This window comes from Canis lupus, chromosome 4 (genome assembly GCF_011100685.1).
Source record: "Canis lupus familiaris isolate Mischka breed German Shepherd chromosome 4, alternate assembly UU_Cfam_GSD_1.0, whole genome shotgun sequence".
NCBI lineage: Eukaryota > Metazoa > Chordata > Mammalia > Carnivora > Canidae > Canis > Canis lupus.
The window spans coordinates 14,206,115-14,225,194 of NC_049225.1; the positions used below are offsets into that span (position 1 = coordinate 14,206,115).

A 19,080-nucleotide genomic window follows, 5' to 3' on the forward strand; every position below is an offset into this window, starting at 1 on the left:
CTGGATAAGTCACCATGTATGCCAGACATGTGCCAGGAAGAGCCAAGAAAACCAGAAAACCCAGGGGAAATTAGAACCTGAGTATATATGAAAACTTTATGAATTTAATGTGCTATCCAACCCACACACAGATCCATTGACAGAGGATGAAGATCATAAGGGCTCCAAGTGTTTGATCACAAATCCTATCCAAATCATTGGCTAATCACAAGCTATGTAGTTATAGGTATAATCCTAATAGGTCATGCTAAAGACTAACCAACAGGGATGCCTGGTTGGCTCAGTGGTTGAGTGCCTGCCTTGGTCCAGGATGTGATCCTGGAATCCTGGGATTGAGTCCCACATCCAGCTCCCTGCATGGAGCCTACTTCTCCCTCTGCCTGTGTCTCTGCCTTTCTCTCTGTGTCTCTCATGAATAAATAAATAAAATCTTAAAAAAAAAAAAAAAAGACTAACAAAAAGATTTTTTTTCAAAAAAGCAGAGGGGCACCTGAGTAGCCCTGTCAGTTAAATGTCTGCCTTCAGCTCAGGTCATGATCCCGAGGCTCTGGAATTGAGCCCTGCATCAGGCTCCCTGCTTGGCAGGAAGTCTGCTTCTCTCTCTCCCTCTTCCTGCCATTCTCCCTGCTTGTGCTCTTTCTCTTTCTCTCTGTCAAATAAAACAAAAATAAAATGTTAAAAAACACACACACAGCAGAAACATCAGTGGCTACAACCTAAGGGAAAGAGATTCTTTAGATTAGGTTCAAGCAATTTATTGAGATAACAAAAACACCACCACCAAGAAGCCTAAAGTACAGGGGAAGCTTAAAATATAATCTAAAATGTCTGGTTTCTACCAAAAATATGAAATATGCAAAAAACTGTAATGACTGATATATACTCAGGGAAAAAAAATCAATAGAAACTGACTATAATGGGGTCCAGATGCTGGACTTAGCAGACAAAGACATCAAAGCAGCTATAAAATATATATTCAAAGAATAAAATAAAACTATGTTCCATAAATTAGAAAAATATCATGACAATGATGACAATTATTAACAAATAGATAATCTAAATAAAAAATATATAAGCTGTAAAATAATAAAATAGAAATTTGATAGTTGAAAATATGGGATACAAAATGAAAAATTCAGTAGGTATACACTACAATTTGAGTCTACATATAGCCGTGCGGTGGCAGAAGAAAGAATCAGTGATGTGGAAAATAAATCAATGAAAGTTATCCCATTTGATTAAAAGAAACATATGGGAGAAAAAAACAGTCTCAGAAACCTATGGAACACACGGAAGCATACTTATTCGTAATAGGAGTCTCAGAAGGAGGAATAGAATGGACCAGAAAATATGTTTGACTAAATAATGGCTGAAAATTCCTAACTTTGAGGAAAAACATAATTTACAGATCCAAGTTCAGTAAAGTTGTAGTAAGGTTAGACAAAAAGAACTACACCTACACACATCACAGTCAAATGACTCAATGTCAAAGAGAAAGAGAAAATCTTGAAAAGAGCAACGACTCAGCTTATATTGGGTAACAACAAAAAATGGTAACATCTTAACAGAAATAATGAAGGCCAGAAGACAGTGGAATGATATATGTAAAATGCTGATGTAAAAATTGACAACCATGAATTCTCTATCCAACAGAACTTTTTTTGAAACATGACGGCAAAATAAATACTTTTCTAGACAAATACTAGGAGAATTCTCTGGTAGCAGATTTGCCTTAGAAGAAATAAGAGAAATCTCTCAGGCTGAAAAGAAATGATATCAGACAGTAACTCAAATTCACAAGAAGGAATAAAGAGGCTCTTCCAATTGTGGGCAAATATAAGAGAACACATAAATATGCAGCCATATTTTTTCTCTTAATTTCTTTAAAACTTAAAGGCTAGGAAACAATAATTATAAAACTGTATTGTTTAGTTATAACATATAAAGATGTAATATAATGACAATGGCAAAAAAAGAGGGGGAAGAAATGGAGCTATCAACTTAGAATAGCATATGTAGATTTAGAATACTTATTGTAATCCCTATAGTAACCATCAATAAAATAATACAAAAATCAATTAAAATTATTTATTAAAAATATTTTTATTTTTTTTTTTTAAAGATTTTATTTATTCATGAGAGAGACAGAGAGACAGAGACACAGGCAGAGGGAGAAGCAGGCTCCATGCAGGGAGCCTGACGTGGGACTCCAATCTGGGACTCCAGGATCACACCCTGGGCCAAAGGTAGGCACTAAACCACTGAGCCACCCAGGGATCCCCTAAAAATATTTTTAAAGCAGTAAATGAGGAATAAAAAAGACTAAGGCTTAGAAAAACACAAATAGCAAAATGGCAGATAAAAAGAAATCCAACCAAATCAATTATTACATTGTATATGAATGGAATAAATATACTGTAATAGGTTGAGTGATGTCTGCTTAGACTTCAGAATATAATCTTATTTGGAAATAGCCTTTGCAGATATAAATAAATTAATATGAGGTCATATTAGATTAATTTGAGTCCTAATCCAAAGACTGGTGTCCCTGTAAGAAGTGGAAAATGTGGAAACCCTAACAGAAACACTGGGGAGAATGCCATGTGAAGACAGAGGCATGGATTGGAGTGATGTGCTTATAAGCCAAGGCACACTAAAAATTGCCAGCAACCACCAGAGTCCAGGAAAGAGGCACCAAACAGTTTCTTCTTCAGAACCTCCAGTAGAAACCAACCCTGCTGACACTGATTTGGACTTTCAACCTTGAGGACTGTGAGAAAATAAACTTCTGTTGTTTTAAGACTTTCAGTTTGTGGTATTTCATTATGGCAGCCCCAGGAAACTAATATATGCTCCAATTAAAAGACAAAGTTTGACTAGGGAAAAAGATGCAAATCCAACTATATGTAGTCTATGAGGACACAGTTTATATGCAAAAATACAAAGAGTTTGAAAGTACAAGGGTGGAAAAAATATCCCATGCCAACAGTATTATAAGAGAGGAGTACCTAAGTTCATAAGAAACAAAATAGACTTTCAGACAAGACGTATTACTAGAGAAAAAGAATGACATTTCATGATGAAAAATAGTTATTACATCAGGAAGATGTTTAAAAAGATGAATGTATACACATCTAAAAACAAAGCCTCAAAATACTTGAAGCAAAAACTGACAGTATTGAAAAAGGAAATAGACAATTCAACAATTAGAGTTGGAGATTTCAATGCCCAACTCTCAATAATTGGTAGAACAACTAGACAAAAAATCAGTAAGAACACAGAAGAATTAAATAACCTAATAACCAACATGACACAGTGGACATTTACAGAATGCTCAACCAAACAACAGATAAATACACATTCTTTTCAAGCATATATAGCACATTCTCCAAGGTAGGCCATATGCTAGGCAATAAGATAAGTCTCAATATATTTAAAAGGATTAAAATAATTTAAAGACTGCAACAGTATTAAAATAGAAAACAACAGAAAGAAATATGAGCAATCTCCATATGGAAATTAAATAGGTTACTTCTTTTTTTTTAATTTTTTTTTATTTATTTATGATAGTCACAGAGAGAGAGAGAGAGAGAGGCAGAGACATAGGCAGAGGGAGAAGCAGGCTCCATGCACCGGGAGCCCGACGTGGGATTCCATCCTGGGTCTCCAGGATCGCGCCCTGGGCCAAAGGCAGGCGCCAAACCGCTGTGCCACCCAGGGATCCCTAAATAGGTTACTTCTAAATAATCCATAGGTGAAAGGATAAATCACAAGAGATACTGGAAAATATTCTGAACTTTATTAAACAAAAAAATAACAAAGTAAAGCATATGGGACACAGATAAATCAATGATTAGAGGGAAATCTATAGCTTTAATGGCATGTCAAAAAGCAGAAAGATCTCAAATCAATAATCTAAGCTTTCATCTTGAGAAAGTAGGAAAAAAAAAGAGCATATTAAATCTGAAGCAAGCAGAAGGGAGGAAAAATTAGACATCAGAGCACAAATCAATGAAACGGAGAACAGAATAACAATGGGAAAAAATCAATGAAGCCAAGTCAGTTATTTTAGAAGATCACAATATTGATAAATCTAAACAAAACAAAATAAAGAAGACACAAATGACAAACTCCGAATATAAAAGGGGGGATAATAAGTGACCCTATAGAAACTGACACAAGTTTAAAGGAATAATATAAAAACTAATATTAAAAACTTTATATAAAAACTAGATAATTTATTTGAAATGGAAAAATTCCTAGAAATAAAAAAAGAAAAATGTGATCAAAGCTAATTCAGAAGAAATAGAATAACTGAATAGTCTTATAAAGAAATACTTATGTTGAATTAGTAATAAAATATCTTTCCAAAAGAAAAGCCTGGGCCCAGATGGCTTGATAGGTAAATTCTATAAAACATTGAAAGAAAAAATAATACCACACCTTTACAAAGTCTTTTGGAAAATAAAGAAAGAAGGGATGCTTCCTGAGGTATTCACTGAATCCAGCATTATCCTAATATTAAAGCCAGAAAAAGAGATCATTAGAAAATATTACTATAAATTAATATGCTCATGAGTGTAGATGTAAAAATTAACAACAAAATGTTAGCAAACCCATATCAGTAATGCATTGAAACCATTATACGCTATAATCAAATAAGATTTATCCCAGGAATTCAAGGTTGGTTTAGCATCTGAAAACTAGTTAATGTAATATACCATATTCATAGAATGAAAGACAACCACCACATAATAATCTTGATAAAAATAGAAAAACATTGAACAAAATTCAATGACGAAAGAAAAGAAAGAAAGAAAGAAAGAAAGAAGAAAGAAAGAAAGAAAGAAAGAAAGAAAGAAAGAAAAGAAAGAAAAAAAAGAAAAGAAAAGAAAAGAAAAGAAAAGAAAAGAAAAGAAAGAAAAGAAGAGAAAAGAAAGAAAAGAAAAGAAAGAAAAGCAAGGAAGGAAGGAAGGAAGGAAGGAAGGAAGAAGAAGAAGAAGAAGAAGAAGAAGAAGAAGAAGAAGAAGAAGAAAGAAGAAGAAGAAGAAGAAGAAGAAGAAGAAGAAGAAGAAGAAGAAGAAAGAAGAAAAAAGAAAGAAAGAAAGAAAGAAAGAAAGAAAGAAAGAAAGAAAGAAAGAAAGAAAGAAAGTCAATAACCTAGAAATAAGAATTTCCTCCAACTGATCAAGGGCATCTACAAAGTATATCTGCAAAACCTATACATAACACCATCCTTAATAGTGAAAGGCAGAATGCTACCCTTTGAGATCTAAATGCCCACTCTTATACTTCTATTTACATTGTACTAGAAATCCTAACCAGTCTAATAAGGTAAGAAAAAGAAATTAAAGTCATACAGATTAAAAAGAATGAAAACTATCTTACTTACAAATGGCATTATCCTATAAGTAGAAAATCCTAAGGAATCTAGAAAACTAATAAACTTGCATGATTGCTGGATATAAGATCATCATACAAAAATCAATTGTATTTCTATGTAGTAGTAATAAAAAACATAAAATGATATTAAGAAAATAATTCTATCAAATAGAATCAAATACTTAAAAATAAGGTTAGGAAAAGCAGCACAAGACCCATATATTGAAAATTACAAAACATTGCTGAGAGAAATTAAAGAATATCTGAATAAATGATGAGATAATTCATCTTCACACATTAAAAGATTTAAAATTAAGATGTCATTTCTTCACAAGTTGATGCTTAGATTTAATACAATCCTTATCAAGATTCCAGCAGGATTATTTTGTAGAATTTGACAAGCTGATCATAAAACTTAAATGGAAATATAGAGGACCTAGAATAGCCAAAAAATTTTTTTAAAGAACAATATTAGAAGGCTTATAATAATATAGTTTCAGACTTACCATTAAATTCCCGTAATCAGAATAGTCTGGTACTGGCATAAGGATAGATATATATAGCAATGGAATACAATAGAAAGTCTATAAAGACCCTTACATATGTGGTCAACAAAGATATCAAGGCAATTTAATAGGGAAAGGATAGTCTTTTCAACAAATTACAGAGACCATTGGTCTTAGTTAGAACAAAAACTGTTCTGAGACAATGCCAAAAACAAAACAAAATAAAACAAAACACAAATTTAGATCCTTATATCACACTACACAAGAGTCAAGTCAGAATATTATAAAGGGAAATATTTCTAATTTTGTTGAGGAAAATATTTCTTAGATATGACACCCAAAATATACTACTTAAAAAAAAACTAATACATGGAACTTTATCAATTTTTTTTAAAAAAATATTCTTTTTTTAAAACATACAGAGAGGAAAACCATAAGATGCTCTTAACTATAGGAAAAAAACTGAAGTTGCGGAGGGTGAGGTGGATGGGAAGATGAGGTAATTGAGTGATAGGCATTAAGAAGGGCACTTGATGTAGTGAGCACTGGGTGTTGTATGCAACTGATGAATCACTAAATTCTACCTCTGAAACTAATAATGCAGTAAAGGTGAATTAAACTGAATTTAAATAAAAAATTTAAAAAATAGTCTTTAAATGAAGAGCAAGTTGTATAGTGGGGAAAATACATTTACATTTATGTATCTAATGAAGGACTTGTATTTAGAATATAAAGAACTCTTATAATTCAACACCAAAAATTCAATCCAACCAAAAAAAAAAAATGGACACAATTTGAATAGACTTCACTGAAGGAACACAAAGGATTAGCTAATTAGCACATGGAAAGATGCTCATCTAGTCATTAGGGAAACAGAAATTAAAACTACGATATGATACCCCAAAAACCCAACAGAATGGTCAAATTCAAAGTACTCGAAAGAAATGGTGAGGATGTGAAGAAATGAAATGTAGAAAGGTACAGCCACTTTAAAAAACAGTTTGGCAGTTTCTTAAAAAGTTAAATATGTACTTAACATAAACCCGGTCATTCTACTCCTAGGTATAGACCCAAGAGAAATGGAAACAGACCTGTTCAAAGGATTATAGTGCATGTTTATAACATCATTCTTAATAACAAGAAGAAATACACATGTATATCAACTACTGAATGAAAAAATAAAATGTGGTATATGCATGGAAAACTATTCAGCAATTAAAAGGGACCTAACCATCAATACATACAGCAGCGTGAATGAACCCTAGAAACATGCTAAATGAAAAGCGAAATGCTACATATTTCATGATACCATTGACATGAAATTTCTGGAAAAGGAGACTGTACAGAAAGAAAGCATATCCGGGGTTGCTTAGGGTTTGTCATGGGAGAGTGAGAATTGACTCCAAACAGCCACAAGGAATCTAGATTCTCATGATGGCTGCACATACAGTTACTAAATGTCATTGAACCGTAGAATTAGAATAGTGAATTCTAGGGTGTGTAAAGTCAAGCTCTTAAGAAAAATTTGCATTATCTCACAAGTCCATGTAAATTAGTCACAACCACAAGAATGAGCAAAATGAACCTAAAGTGGGCATATGGAAAGAAATTGATTTAAGTTTAAAAAAAATAGATTTGCAGTATTTAGCCAGGATGCAGGAAAGAGAGGTAGACATCATTGCAGCGTACACATTATTGAAGGTTTTCTCCTAAATCTGTCGGGCCAAATTACGGAATAAAATAAAATAGAAAATAAAATATTGTAAAAATAGGTAACGCTAAATGGGTTATAATGAAGTAGCCTCCTTTGCTATCACAAGTGAACATCTTTTATGAGTACATTACATTTATTTTTCATGACTGTCTTTTTTGAGTCCAAAGGGGAAAGCTTTGCCACAGTGGGAGGGTTTACATCTCTCCTTTGAGGAGACAGACATTTGCAGTGTCAATTCTTGCAGTATAGATGAGACCAGTGACAAAATCAAAAGTGAAGGTGGGTTTTAAGGAGAAAAAAATTCTAGGTTCTTTCTGGGCCTTGACTTTGGAAACTGAGTAGTGATAGAGACATGCAGGAGTGTAGACTAAACACTGATACAATGCAGTTATATTAAAAATAAAACGACCAGTCTGAGACCATGAAGCCTGAAAAATAAATGTTAAAATGATAAGAAATAGTGAAGGGGACCATAAAGGAAAGGAGTGGGGAAAAATTAGAGAGGAAGACAAACCACAAGAGACTGGTGTGGGGATGGGGTAACTGGGTGAGGGGGCACTAAGGAGGGTACATGATGTGATGAGCTTTGGGTGTAATACTATATGTTGGCAAATTGAATTTAAATAAAAATTTTAAAAAGGAAAATAAATAAACAAGCAAATGATAACCATAGTATATTTTATTTGATTCCTTCAAAGGACATAATACAAGTATAAAATGAGAAACAGAAAGATTTTTGAAACATTCAATTAATTTGTAGGTGGCAGAAGAAATTGCTGAATTGAAATCACCTGGGTTAGGAGAATATGATGTGTCCAGATTTTCTCTCACCACTTACCATTTGCTCCCCAATCTCCACCTAACTCACTGCCTGGTACATACTAGATAATCAATCTACAGTTGCTGAATGAATGAATACCTCATGATTTTCAATTTTTTTCTGGGACATTAAAATTTTAATGCCTAACTTATTGAACATTTAACATCTATTGGCAAACACTGATCTATAAAATGAGCTTGGTGTCATTTGTGGATGGACCTAATATAGAGACCATTAAGATAGCTGGTTTTGGCATTTCTCACATTTTTATTAGCAGCCCCATGAAACATATCCCTCCTGAATACTCTATTTCCTACCCTAATTCCCCCCATCTCCCTAGATATTTAGCATCTATGTGTTTATTTCTATAGGTATAGCTAGTCATATTTATATTTTTATGTCCCTGTCGTTGTGCCCGTTGTGCCTATAGTTTATTGTTTTTATGTGCTTGATCATGATTTCTTCATGTTTTTCTTGTATTAAAAGAAAGTATTTGAAAATTTGTTATATAATGTACAGCACTGACCAAATATAAGGTATTAAAGTTACAAATTTAATACCAATATTTTGGACAATGGATCAACTTAAATTGGATTCTTTTAAAAATTCTGTCTACTTAATAAAGTATAAGAAAAATTAGTATAAATGAAACAGGAAATGATGATGTAAGGGTAACCTCTGGTTATAGATATTCTTTGTGCTATAATTGGAATATTACGTTTACTCAGTAAGTTAGTGTATTTTGCTCAGCTTTATGTTTCGTTATTTGAGAAACACAGCATAAAGTAAACTGTAGCATTAAAAGCTAGCTTCATTGCAATTTATTTTTATAGCATAGTGCAAAACAACCCAAGCTGAAAGTACATTCAGGCACTGAGACTTAAATCCCTAAAGGTAAGAAAGTGGTTCCATAAACAGATGTGATCATGGATTCTGAGTTTATTTGCTTGTGGCAAAAATAAAAGTACCAACTCAATAAGTTTTAATTTATAGGCATCTACACCAGAAGGCCTTTAGGCACTTTGAACAAAACTGACTAAAAATAAAATTTAGTAAAATAAACCTAATCTGCTCCATTCTCCATTCACACCAGGGAATATAAATTTCCAAATGGGTAGAAGAGAGATTTCTCTATGTCTTTTCTAGGTGCTTTCCTGGAATTGTAGCTATGCTAGAAGAAAATTTTATGATTGGCTACTTGAGAATATGAAAGAGGAGCTATGGATGATCATTCCACCTCCTGAAGGTTTTCTTATAACCATGGCCTCACCTAACTTGGGGCCATGCAGAAGTGTAGAGCTTTTCTGTCCTCACCCAAAGGAAATACTATTTGCCCTTTTCTCTAGCATGAAGTTCAGATGAAAATGATAGATAGATGATAGATGATATATTAGATAGATAGATAGATAGATAGATAGATAGATAGATAGATAGATAATAGATATTAGGATAGTAACTAATATGTCTCTGAACATTAGGAAACTATGCTTCTATTTTTGGAAGTATAATAGACTGAAAATCCTTATTTGTGCAGAATATAAATAATAGAACAAATAGACAAGTGTGGGAACCCTGATCTTGCAGGCCTGCTTACCTCACACTTTGTTCTTCCAGGGTCTCACTTGTGAATTCCAATATATCAGCAGCTGTCCCCACAAACATAAGGAGAAGTTGAGAGAGTTGGTCTCGAGTGATCCCGCCTCCAATGGGTAGAAGCCATCTTCCAATTATGAGCATTAACAAGAACGTCTGATGGAGTCCCAAAGTCCAAACCTTCTCACATACTGTAGATAAGTTACTTACAAACACTTTGGCCTATGTAACAGAAAGATCATACAGAGATAAGGATTGTGAGCTACCACCGTGGAGAGATATGCCTTCTTTACCATAGATTTCAATCAAGACTTAACTTTTATGGAAGGTCATTTTCAGAAAATGATTTTTCACTCACTACAGAAAATAAAACTCCTTTCAACTGAACATTGGGGGGAAAAGGCTAACATGGTCCTTAAAATGGGGCAACCTTATAACAAGAAGTAATTTAAACCTCATGCTTGATAGTAGGATTGTAGCATTTGATATTTATATAGCCAATTTGATGATGTGTTAAAGATCATTTCTCATTTTACTCTTATCTGTAACAAAGTATTACATACAGCAAAACTTTTTAAATACCATATTAAAATCACAAAAAAATCCCTGTATTTTTCTTTCAGGGATTTCAAGTCTGAATTTATTAATCTGAGAGTATTTTAACATGGTACAAATCTCTTGTTTTTTATTGCTTTGAAATACTACTACATCAAATGAGAAAATGTATAATAATGCTTATTCATTACCTAAATGCAAAGAAAGAGAATAACTATAGTTCTTTTTTTTATTCTGAATATTTAACATACTATTGAAAAATCCATTAACTAGCAACCAAATTTTATTCTGCCCTTAATCTCGGACTCTTAGAAAAATTTATATCCCTTTCCTTATTCTGAAAGATATCTCTTGCTCATGTAACTTCTAAATAAGCTTTGAGATATATTATTTGCCCTTAGAGGCTATAGTCTTTTAAAGACTACAGGAGTGTAGGTCTCTCATGGCTTGGACAGTTGATTCCAACTGATTTATACAAATAACTATATTTGTGCAAAACCTATTTACCCCTCTTGATTACTTACTGATGTCAGGTGTGAAGGTAGAGGGAGGATAAAAGGCAAGGCAGGATGTTAACCTGATTGAAGCCATGCATGAAGATCAATGATCTTTCATTTACACAGTTTCATATTTCTTCTATGAGACTTCACATACATCCTACTTAATTCTTACAGGAAGCATACTAGCAGGGTAAGTATTAATATTTTCAATTGCCAGATGAAAAACTGAGATACAGAGAGATTAACTGATTTGTTCAAAGTGATATCAGTCAGCTGTGATTGGAGATTGAATTAGAATCCCAGGCTAATTCAATTAAACCTCTTAGATTCAATGATCTGTCTTATTGTTGAAAATGTAGCTCATTGTAGGGGCCTGGGCCTTGAGTATCTCCCATATACCATTTTATAATAGGCCATGGTTAGTTTGACAAATATCAGGCATGTGAAGAACAAAGAAGTGATTCTATTTGGCTGGAAATTTTTCCTATTGTATTAATATAAACACCTAAAAATATATAGGCCAGATCCCAATCTTTTAAGTATATCATTCCTCCACAAATCATATGTATCTCTTTTTGTGCATATATTATCTGACCTAAGTGTTAAAGGCTACTTAATGCTGCAAGTTAAATATATCTATTTATATATAAGATGTATATGACTATTATGCATGGTAAATGTGTTTAATAAATAAAAATACAATTATTTTGCTAATTCCTGAGCCAAACAAATAATTGGCAAATGTCCTTACGAAAGAATGAGCTGAACATTGTAGAGTATGTTATCCTCACCAAATGAAAAGGTGAGTTGCTAGATCCTTTAAAATACAGCAGAAAAAGCTCTCACCGTCTTAATGAGATCCTCTGTTCCCTCGGCTTGTTCACCTGATATCAGAGTTTGATTGACGTTTTCTTTGCTGCTGGTATTTTGTGACATTCCTTCAGAGTGGCTACTGCAATACTAAGAATTTTGTAAAAAGGCAATATGTTAAAAAAATGGCACAATATTTATAATTTAAAATGGCTTCAATTATTTAAGAGACTATGAGTAGGTATGTGGAGTTTACACAGTATGCACAAATATTTCCAAAATTCAGATTGTGTTTTAATAGAAACCACTTTTCAATTAATATGAGAAGAAAGTCAACTATACATGTTTTATTTTCCCACAAATCTGTGAGGATGTAGTTCATTGTGCAGAGCTGTAGAATTTTAAAGTTTTTATTTTAATTCCAGTTAGTACACATACAGTGCTATATTAGCTTTGAGTGTACCATATAGTGATTCAATAAGTCTATACATCACCTAGTCGAGTCACTCCTTAATCCTCATCACTGATTTCACCCATTCCCCTCACCCACCACCACTCTGGTGACCATCAGTTGTTCTCTATAAATAAGACACTTGTTTCTTGGTTTCTCTCTTTTTTCCCTTTGATCATTTGTTTTCTTTCTTAAATTCCACATATAAATGAAATCATATAGTATTTGTCTTTCTCTGAATGACTTATTTCATTTAGCATTATACTCTCTAGCTCCATCCATGTCCTTGAAAATAGAAAGACTTCATTCTTTTTTATGGCTGAATAATATTCCATTGTATACATATATACCACATCTTCTTTATCTATGTATTTGTCAATGGACACTTGGGCTGGGTTGCTGTCATATCTTGGCTATTGCATATAATGCTGCAATAAACACAGGGGTGCATGTATTCCTTTAAATTAGTGTTGTTTTTTCTTTTATTCCTTGAGTAGATACCCAGAAGTGCAGTTGCAGAATCATAAGGTAGTTCTATTTTTAACGTTTTGAAGAACCTCCATACTATTCTTTACATTGGCTGCATCAGTTTGCATTCCCATCAATAGTACACAGGGGTTCCTTTTTCTCCACATCCTCACCAACACTTGTTTCTTGTGTTGTTGACTTTAGCCATTCTGACAGGTGTGAGGTGATCTCTCTCTCTCTCTCTCTCTTTTTTTTTTTTTTAGGTGATATCTCATTGTAGTTTTGATTTGTATTTCCCTGATACTAAGTGATGATGAACATCTTTTCATGGGTCTGTTGGCCATCTGGATGTCCTCTTTAAAGAAATGTCTTTTCATGTCTTCTACCCATTTTTTTTTCACATTCACATAACTTTTATTGTGGTACATCATTATAATTGTTCTATTTTATTATTAGTTATTGTTGATCTTTTTCTGTACCTAATTTATAAATTAAACTTTATTATAATATATATGTATAGGAAAAACAGTATATGTTGAGTTTGGTGCCACCTACATTTTTAGGCATCCACAGGGGAATCTTAGAACTTATCCCTCATGGAGAAGAAGGGACTACTGTATTCATTTAGCTGAGAATTGAGAAATATGGGTGTGTCATTCACTTTCTTTATGCTATCCAATGCATTATTTATTTACTTACTTACTTATGAGAGCGGGGCTTGATCTTAAGACCATGAGATCATGACCTGAGTCAAAATCAAGAGCAGTCACTTAACCAACTGAGCCACTCAGGTGCCCCTATCCAATGCATTTTAAAGAAGTTACCTAAATGTGCAATCATTAAATTCCTCTTACCCTTCAAAGTTAGTACTTAATGACAGCATCTGGACTACACTCTGAGGCTTTGCCTCCAATGATTAAACAAAGACTGTAAGGAATAAGACATTCAGGTCTGTTGCTAAAATACATATCATTTAGGAATCCTTAAAATGTTAATGAAATTTTCCTGTCATTTTTCTGCCTGTTTTTTAATTGAATTATTTGTTTTTGGGGGTATTGAGTTTTGTAAGTTCTTTATATATTTTGGATACTAACACTTTATTGGATATGTCATTTACAAATATCTTCTGATCCAGATTGCCCTTTATTTTGTTGTTTCCTTTACTGTGCAGAATTTTTTATTTTAGTGTAGTCCCAATAGTTTAGTTTTTTTCCCCGATAGTTTATTTTTGTTTTTGTTTCTCCTGCCTCAGGAGAAATATCTAGAAAAAATTTGCTATAGCTGACGTTAAAGAAGTTAGTACCTGTGTTCTCTTCTGGATTTTTATGGTTTAAAGTCTCTTATTTAGGTCTTTCATCCATTTTGAATTTTTTTGGTGTGTATGATGTAAGAAAGTAGTCCAGTTTCCTTCTTATGCATGTTGCTGTCCAGTTTTTCCAACACCATTTGTTGAAAAGACTATGTTTGTTTCCCATTGGATATTCCTTCCTGCTTTGTTGAAGATTTAATTGATGATATAATTATGGGTTTATTTCTGGGTTTTCTATTCTGTTCTATTGATCTATGTATCCAGTTTTGATTACTACAGCTCTGTAACATAATATGAAGTCTGGAATTGTAATGTTTCCAGCTTTGCTTTTCTTTCTCAAGATTGCTTAGGCTATTCAGAGTCTTTGTTTCCATACAAACTTTAGCATTGTTTGTTCTAGTTCTATGAAAAATGCTGTTGGTATTTGAGAGCTATACAATTCATGGAGTGATAGTTGGGGTTCCTTTCTTGAACCCTGAAACAGTTGTGGAACAAATCAACAGTCAATGATAGCATTAAAGCACGTATGATCCTGGTCAAAACATTCATTCTAAGAATTTATTTCTTGTCCAGAAGGCTCTTTACCCAAAATACCATTTGTTTAGTAGGTAATGCAATTAACTTCAATCTTGCCTGTTAAGAACTGAAACAACCCCCCAAATTAACATGTTTCTCTATCAAAATATACATTTTAGTGTCAGTTTGGAGGTTAACTTAGTTTTATGGAAACTTTGACAAAGACCTAAACTAAATGTTTTTCCTTTCTTGTTCCTTTGTTTTGCATGTAAATTTCTACAAATGAACCATGCATGTTTTTTATCCAGATTTTTATCCATGATTTCTACAAATGAACTGTGTATGATTTTTAACTGTGCATGGGAACCTGAGGTAAAGAAAAAGTATATAAGAGAGAAAAAGAGTGGCACTTGAAAATGTAAGTGTGGCTAATGATAATTTCATAAACTGTTTCCAAAAAGTTAAAGATTTTTTTAAACATCTGCAGGCCTACATATTTTTGAAACATACACATGCATATACATACACCACTATCATCACCACCACTACCACCACCACATATCCAGGTCACATATTTGGATGTAGAGAGAAACTATTTTTTTTAATATTAACATTGTAAGAAGTATATTTTTCTTAATTATTCTGGATACTGCATCAATCATTCTATAAGCTACTTGGAAAAGTAAAAAGAAATTCCGTCAAGATTTTTTTTTTATTTTTTCTACTCCCCATCAAAACAACTAGTGTTATGGGTGAAATGACAAGAATAATTAGGAAAAATGGCCATGTGCCATATCTCTAAGGCAAAAATCCAGCTGTTAGCACACTTTTTTTTCTGTACAGCAAAGGCTCAGAGAAAAGATAATGAAGATAAAAAAATCAAATCTTTGAACCAAGCAACGAATCCTCATTGCAGAGTAGCTTTGTGAGAATCATATGGGCAATAAGAAACAATTCTGACCATTTTATTCATAGGCATGAAAGCAGACTATATATTAAAATTGGTGACTTTGATATGGTTCTTTTACATCCTTAGCACCAAAAATCCATAGTCATCTTATTAAAAAAAAGTCAGCTGCTCTGCAGTGGCAAATAGCTTTGTAGTCATACTATGGTATTACAACCTGAGTCCCATACCATTCTTGTAATTCTACTTGTTACAAATTGACGAGAATTTCCTATAAGTGGCAGCTGCATTAGAACTGCAGAGAACTGGTTTGATTCTTACAGCCTAACCTGACTTGTATTGTTCTTATGGTAATATTATTTCCACTTAGCATTGTACAGAGGAGTTCATGTAGATGATCTGGGTACCAACAAGCCACTTTTTCATGGGCTGTGTCTTAAAAATTCCTATTAGCTTCAAAAATCTTCCTTTGGGCCAGACCAGACTGTAATACCATCAAGACCAGAAAGTTTTCATTGTTTTAATTGTGCCACTTCATAAATAGATAAAGAGTTATGGTCATAACTATTGTCATAACCATCTTGTTTCCAGTCATGTAGCCCTAGCCCGATGCAGAAATGAAGTTAAAGAACTGATTACCTAGGAGGAATGTCTTCGTGAAACAAGTCAGGATGTTTTCCTAATGGCAAGACATAGGTTAGAACATTTAGGATGTACAATAAATGGAAAATGTGAAAGGAAATTAAATTACTCTCCTGTCATGAAAAAAAATCAGGTGATTTTGATGGGAACCCCTCTAAAACATAGAACACATAACTTAGAAAGGCAGTGTGGTTTAAAGAGCAGGGGTTAAGCCCTAGGTGCTAAGCCCCAGAACTGTTATGGATTAGCTGTGTGGCCTTGAGAAAATTACTTAACCTTTCTGAGTCTCGGGGTCCTTTTCTATAAAATAGAAATACATAAACCATGCCCAACTTATGAAGTTGCTGAGTTCGTAAAAGAGGAAATGTATTTGAAAGTACTTTGAAAGAAAGGACTGCATAAAGAAAAATAGTTATTACCACAACCAAAAATGTTTAAGTGAATGGACTAAGAGAATTGCTGTACCTCCCTTTACTCTGCTGTTTCTCATTTCTTTAAATGCAATTTCAATATTGTTTGTCTCTCTTTCTCTTACTTTTTTCTACTTCCATCGCTGCCCACTCTGCCCAATTCAATCTTTGGGCATTCATTTTAATTCTTAGTGTCAAAATGAGTCAAATCCATTACTACTTAAGGTCCAATTTCTTTTGTAGTATGAAAATTAGAGAAATACCGCCTGGGGCTCAAAAATCTTTTTTTATTAAAAAGAGAGCTTTTGGTTGCATGCTATTTGTTGTAATGGGATTTGACCTGTATATCAATTAACTGTGCAACGCATTTATATTATAAAAGCATTTGGGGAAATGAATTGTTATTGTGGATGATAGTCATGTTATAGAATTGGATGTGAAGGAAAGAAATGATTCAAATCACCAGAGCTTATTTCCATACCCCTGAAAGTAGTAAGTAGTAAGGAAATTGAAACAGTCTCCTAACTCCTTATGGTACGGTTTTTAAAAACCATGATAACTTGAACCAGCCAATCTAGTGTTACAAAAATATTTTGCTACAGTCATAGAGATAGCCTGTGACTTTAATATTTTTTAAATAGGGGATTTAAGGCAAATAAATGTTTTCTTCATGCCTATTTTACTGGTATATGCTTGTGGAATTCTTCAAAAATAGTCCACAGAGCTAAATTCCCCTGTGTGCGCCTAAAATTTGGAGCAAGCATTGTCCAGATAAGGCTTGAATATCTGAAACATACATCAGAGTCTTAACTTGACTATAAAATGACCAACTGTAGCAAAGAAATCCATAAGGGCAAATTCTTATCTCGGCTAAAGCACTGTATCAGTGAAAAGTACTAAAATAATATTATATCATAACTACAGTTTATCTGTAACATAGTCCCATAACCTGAGCCCAGAAGATGCGAAGTCCAGGCTGGAATCTGCTGGAGTCTGCCCTCCACAGTGTTGTACAGGAGCACTAAAAGCAATGGATTGTGAATCCAGTCTACAACCTGCCACCTAGGGTTGTCCAGGTAAGAAGCAACTCACTTAAAAAAAAAAAAAAAAAAAAAAAAAAGTAGATCTTTCTCTCTTTATAGGTTAGGGACTCTTATTAGAAGCCACTGTTTATTTTTTTAGTCAACTTGGTCCTAATACATACATCCCACCTTTCCCAATGGTGGGTCTCATACTCCTCTCCCTTATCCTTCACATCTGGCTCCGAGTAGAATTCTTATTTCACTAAAACAGCTTAGGGAACCCTCAAAAAGGAATCTTATGTAATCTGGAAGCCCTGTATTTTTAAGATAGACTATTTCAAATAGCCCCTCCAGGTTTGATTGCAATTACATAGCAGTCTAGATGATGGGGTTTCTTTTTGTTTTTTGCTACTTTTAAAAATGTCATTTTATAGGATACTACATTATTGATCCCTTCCCATTCTTAATACAATATAGAAACTCACTGAATCTGCAAAGTTTTAAACCAAATTTTTACACACACACATACACACACAAACACACACACACCGGGTAATTTCTATTAGGGGTGGGGTGCTTACGAACAAGATCTCTAACATAAATCATTGATTAATTATGTAATCCTAACTCTTAAACAGATGTAACATTTTTATGGGTTTTGATAGATCGTGAATTCACTTTCTTTTGCTAATGGCCTCTTACTTATTCAATTCTTGATAACTCCAATTCCTTTGAGAAATGCATTTCTGAAATAAATTGGATTATAGTATGAAAGGAGTTTCCTGATAAATCTTCCAGTTTCCTACTTTCCAAAGGGACATACCTGAGTCTCATGATGCATTTCAAGAAGCCATAATGATGGAACGATGCTAACCAGATATAAAAATATGGCTGGTGAAAACCTGTAAAAGAGAGGGAAAAAGTTCAGGTTTTTTTTTTTTAAGATTTTATTTATGTATTCATTAGAGACACAGAGAGAGGCAGAGACACAGGCAGAGGGAGAAGCAGGATCCATGCAGGGAGCCTGACGTGGGACTTGATCCCAGGACTCCAGGATCACGCCCTGAGCCAAAGGCAGATAGATGCTCAACCGCTGAGCCACGCAGGCATCCCAAAAGTTCAGTTTTTACAAAAACTTCTTTTTCTAAAGAAATAAAAACAAATGCATGTACCCTGATCACATTGAGTCAAACCTTTTTATCTCAAGTGATTATTTCAATGGGGAAGAAAGCATTATGTGATTTCTGCCATATGGATTATAGAGAAACAAAGTAACTGCAAAAGGCACTAGCAGCTGTCATTCTCACTGAATTTCTAATCCAATTAATAGAAGTTAATTTTAATATGATTTAATGGGATACTGCCAACTAGTTTCAGGCACAATACTGGATATTTTGTATTTAATATGTTTTACAACAAGCAAATACAGCAAGAGTAAATCTTGGGTTTCTCAACACTGCAATTTCAGGAAGATT

At 33.5% G+C, this 19,080-nt stretch overlaps 1 protein-coding gene across 1 annotated transcript in view; it reads right to left on the reverse strand.

The window, feature by feature from the left end:
* The window catches only part of TMEM26 (transmembrane protein 26), a 48,048-nt gene that overhangs the window by 12,994 nt on the left and 15,974 nt on the right, over positions 1-19,080 (reverse strand). The window contains exons 2-4 of the mRNA XM_038534028.1: positions 18,429-18,507; positions 11,917-12,030; positions 10,017-10,237 (exon numbers count right to left, since the gene is read on the reverse strand). Of these exons, the coding sequence (XP_038389956.1) occupies positions 10,017-10,237; positions 11,917-12,030; positions 18,429-18,507 (414 nt within the window). The remainder of the gene's footprint in view (positions 1-10,016; positions 10,238-11,916; positions 12,031-18,428; positions 18,508-19,080) is intronic.